The sequence below is a fragment of the Octopus bimaculoides genome, chromosome 17 (assembly GCF_001194135.2).
Source record: "Octopus bimaculoides isolate UCB-OBI-ISO-001 chromosome 17, ASM119413v2, whole genome shotgun sequence".
Lineage (NCBI taxonomy): Eukaryota > Metazoa > Mollusca > Cephalopoda > Octopoda > Octopodidae > Octopus > Octopus bimaculoides.
In genome coordinates this window covers 44,198,946-44,203,532 of record NC_068997.1, presented here as the reverse complement: position 1 = coordinate 44,203,532, position 4,587 = coordinate 44,198,946, and the positions used below count along the sequence as shown (strand labels likewise).

The window sequence follows — 4,587 nt, the reverse complement described above, 5'->3', positions numbered from 1 at the left end:
TATATATATATATATATATATATATATATATGTTTAAATAAAGGTTAAAATATCCACTGTAAGGGATAGAAAATATCCAATGAATTACTTTTGTTATGAATAGTAATATTCTTAAAATGATAGGTTCAAGTATAAATCTTGGTTTATATATATTCAAATTAAAGTCCAGAAAATGGAGAAATAGCATTAATATAATTTATTACCTGCAAAAATTCAACGTTCTCTTACAGCTGTTTTGATTTTGCCCAAAAGAATTAAATTCCAGTAATTAAACATCTTATTGGGCAAAATCTCATCAGAGGAGTAAAGACATCCCACTAGGTTATTAGATATTCTTCTTCTCTTGAAAGAATAATATGTAATGACCTAGTGGTATGTCTTTTTCACTCCACTGATAAGATTTTGCCCAATAAGCTGTTTTAATTACTGGAATTTAATTCTTTTGAGCAAAATTGAAACAACTATAGAACATGTTAAATTTTTGCAGTTAATAAATTATATCAATGCTACTTCTCCATTTTCTGGACTTTAATTCATATATTTATATATATATATGTATATATATATATATATATATATACATAGAGAGAGAGAGAGAGAGAGAGAGAGAGAGAGAGACAGACAGACAGACAGACAGACAGACAAACAGAGACAGAGGCAGGCAGGCAGGCAGAGACAGACAAAAGGAGAGAGAGACACACGCACACGCGCGCACACACACACACACACACAGATACCTACAAAGACAAATAAAGATATATCAAATAAATACTATACAAGATAGGTTCTTGATTTACTGAAATTATCCCTGCTCCCAGAAAAGGTAGAATAATCACTTAGTACAAATTGATACTAACTACAAATGAGAAGAGATTGTCTCGAGAATAAAGAATTCTCCAAAATTGACATGCCAATAAGGAAAAGAGTATCATTATCTGGAGACAAGAAGATGACTGCAGATGTAAATATATGCTTCTGCCTTAATATGCATCATCAGCACAGCGATTGTCCTATCCTGTCTTATCTTTAGCAGACAAGACACTGAGATATATATACAAAAAAGAAAAAAGGCAGTACACATTTATGGCCTGGGTACTTTACAAAACAGGAATAAAAATGAGCAAAGAGAAATATCCCTGAGTGGCCAGAGGCATGCTTTTCATCAGCATAGATGAGTATAGTGTCTCAATAAATATAAACTTCTAACCCATACTAACAGGAAGAAATGGACATAAAATAAAAAGCACATACACACATACTCTTTTTTTTTTCACTCTTTTTTACTTGTTTCAGTCATTTGACTGCGGCCATGCTGGAGCACCGCCTTTAGTCGAGCAAATCGACCCCAGGACTTATTCTTTGGAAGCCGAGTACTTATTCTAACGGTCTCTTTTGCCGAACCACTAAGTTACGGGGATGTAAACACACCACCATCAGTTGTCAAGCGATGTTGGGGGGACAAACAGACACACAAATACACACATACACATATATATATATATACATATATACGACTGGCTTCTTTCAGTTTCCGTCTACCAAATCCACTCACAAGGCTTTGGTCGACCCGAGGCTATAGTAGAAGACACTTGCCCAATGTGCCACGCAGTGGGAGTGAACCCGGAACCATGTGGTTGGTAAGCAAGCTACTTACCACAAAGATAATATAATATGAGGAGATGGAGAACAACAGGCTTTAGTAGTAGATCACAACATTTGTTTCAGCACCAGCTTTAAGTTGTTGAGTTTATATTCAAAAACCATTATTCTTTATTATATAGTTGAATGCTGCTCACCAACAGCTGTGTGTGGGTACTTCGTCATGGTGAAATGTGTGTGTGTGTGTATTTATATATAGGTTGTATAGTGAAGTGTGGAGGCGCAATGGCCTAGTGGTTAGGGCAGTGGACTCGCAGTCATAGGATCGCGGTTTCGATTCCCAGACCAGGCGTTGTGAGTGTTTATTGAGCGAAAACACCTAAAGCTCCACAAAGCTCCAGCAGGGGATGGTGGCAAACCCTGCTGTACTCTTCCACCACAACTTTCCCTCACTCTTACTTCCTGTTTCTGTTGTGCCTGTAATTCAAAGGGTCAGCCTTGTCACACTGTGTCACGCTGAGTATCCCCGAGAACTACGTTAAGGGTACATGTGTCTGTGGAGTGTTCAGCCACTTGCACGTTAATTTCACGAGCAGGCTGTTCCGTTGATCGGATCAACTGGAACCCTCGACATGATAAGCAACGGTGTGCCAACAACAACAACAATAGTGAAGTAGGGTGAAGAATGGTGTATGAGGTTTTGTAGCTTGATACAGAGAGCAGAGTTGTGTACTAGAGAATGTAGCACAGTATTTTGCTGTATGACATCACCATAGTGTAATGTAGGGCACTGTGTTGTGTGGTATTGTATAATGTAAAAAGTTTATTGTAGTTTGACAAGATTTAAATCATGTAACTGTCTAAGCCTAGCAAAGAAAAATATAAGGAACAGATAGCATAAAGTAGCTAAATGAACTTATTTAACTTCCATCATGACAACAACCTGAATGATAGTAGTGAGTGGCATTGACAACAGAAATAATTTTCATGATGACAGCAAAAGGTTGATAATAATGATAATAACAAAAAAAAAAAAACAACATAATGATCTTACCCAGATAATACAATATTTAATGTGATAATATAACAACAAAAATAAGTAATATGACAGTGATGATAAAAGCTATGACTGTGCTGATTTGATATTCATGAATAGAATAACAATAATGATAAAATAAATCATCATTATGACAGTGCTATGACAATAATAATAAAGATGACTATGATATAACAATGATGATGATGATGAAGATACTCTCGGTAGTAAGAGAAAGAAAGCAAACCTTACCTTGTGTGACTGGCAAATATTTGAATACACAGCCCTTCTGACTGAAATATGGAAGGCAAACAATATAAATAATGAAGTCGTCTCAATCAGTTTTTCTCTAATCTTACAGCATCATCCAGGAATCATATGCATTATACAACTGCATTTATTCGCAAATTTGTAGTTCATGTTGCTCCAGTCCATTCAAAATGAATAGTACCTGTATTTCAAAGGGCCAGCCTCATCACGTTGTGTCATGTTGAATCTCTCTGAGAACTACGTTAAGGGTATGCATGTCTGTGGAGTACTCAGCCACTTGCACATTAATTTTATGAGTGGGTTATTCAGTTGATCAGATGAACTAGAACCCTCATCGTCACAAACAATAGAGTGCTAGTAGTTATTCTCAAGTAAACAAAAAATTTATACCTAAAAATTTATATATCTATTTATATAGGCTAGCTTCTTTGAAGGCTGCATTTCCTCGCATTTGGTAAAAATGTGTTTATTACGGTAGTTAACGTGAGGCATTCTTGTATAGTTATGCCCTTATATATATATTATTTTTTATTTATTTATGTGTTTCAGCCAAGTGGCTGCGGTCATGCTGGAGCACCACCTTTAGTCGAGCAAATCGACCCCAGGACTTATTCTTTAGAAGCCTAGTACTTATTCTATCGGTCTCTTTTGCCGAACCGCTAAGTTACGGGGACATAAACACACCAGCATCGGTTGTCAAGCGATGTTGGGGGGACAAAGACAGACACACACACACATACATATATATATATATATACATATATACGACGGGCTTCTTTCAGTTTCCGTCTACCAAATCCACTCACAAGGCTTCGGTCGGCCCGAGGCTATAGTAGAAGACACTTGCCCAAGATGCCACGCAGTGGGACTGAACCCGGGACCATGTGGTTGGTAAGCAAGTTACTTACCACACAGCCACTCCTACGCCTTATATATATATATAAATAGATAAATATGATTTAGGAGGAAAACGATAGATTCTTCCCTATGAATTTTTTTCATGATAACTACTTGATAAATTCTTATATAAGAGTTTATCCTATTATTGTATTAATGTAAAAATTTATATACATAGACCCTGTGAAACCATTTATACATGCAGAACCCAGACAACCAACCACATACATAGAACCTATACAACTATTTATATTCACAGAGGACTTATACAATTAGTTGTATGTCAGAATATAAACAACCATTTATAAATATACACAACATACAAATGTATTTATAATCACCGAACCTACACAACTGGCACTTCATCAGTTATGATGAAAATGTTCCAGTTGTTCTGATCAAGAGAAGAGTGCACTCTACAGATATGTGTACTCTTAATGTAGTTCTCAGGAAGATTCAGTGGGACACAGAATGTGACAAAGCCGGCCCTTTGAATTACAGATACAACTGAAGCAACATGAAATAAAGTTTCTTGCTCACAGATACAATGCAATACTGGGAACCAAAATCAGAACCTTATGATTGAAAACGGAATACCTTAACCACTGAGCCATATACCTTCACTCCTATACAACTGCTTACAGGCACAGAACCTTAACAGCCATTTATACACAAAAACTAAAGTACTCTATGCACAGAACCTTAACAGCCATTTATACACAAAAACTAAAGTACTCTATGCACAGAACTTTCACAGCCATTTATACACAAAAACTAAAGTACTC

At 36.2% G+C, this 4,587-nt stretch overlaps 1 protein-coding gene across 1 annotated transcript in view; it reads right to left on the bottom strand.

Moving 5' to 3' along the window:
• The window catches only part of LOC106878381 (WD repeat, SAM and U-box domain-containing protein 1), a 36,106-nt gene that overhangs the window by 12,117 nt on the left and 19,402 nt on the right, over window positions 1-4,587 (bottom strand). Inside the window, exon 6 of the mRNA XM_014927575.2 lies at window positions 2,888-2,928. Within this exon, the coding sequence (XP_014783061.1) occupies window positions 2,888-2,928 (41 nt within the window). The remainder of the gene's footprint in view (window positions 1-2,887; window positions 2,929-4,587) is intronic.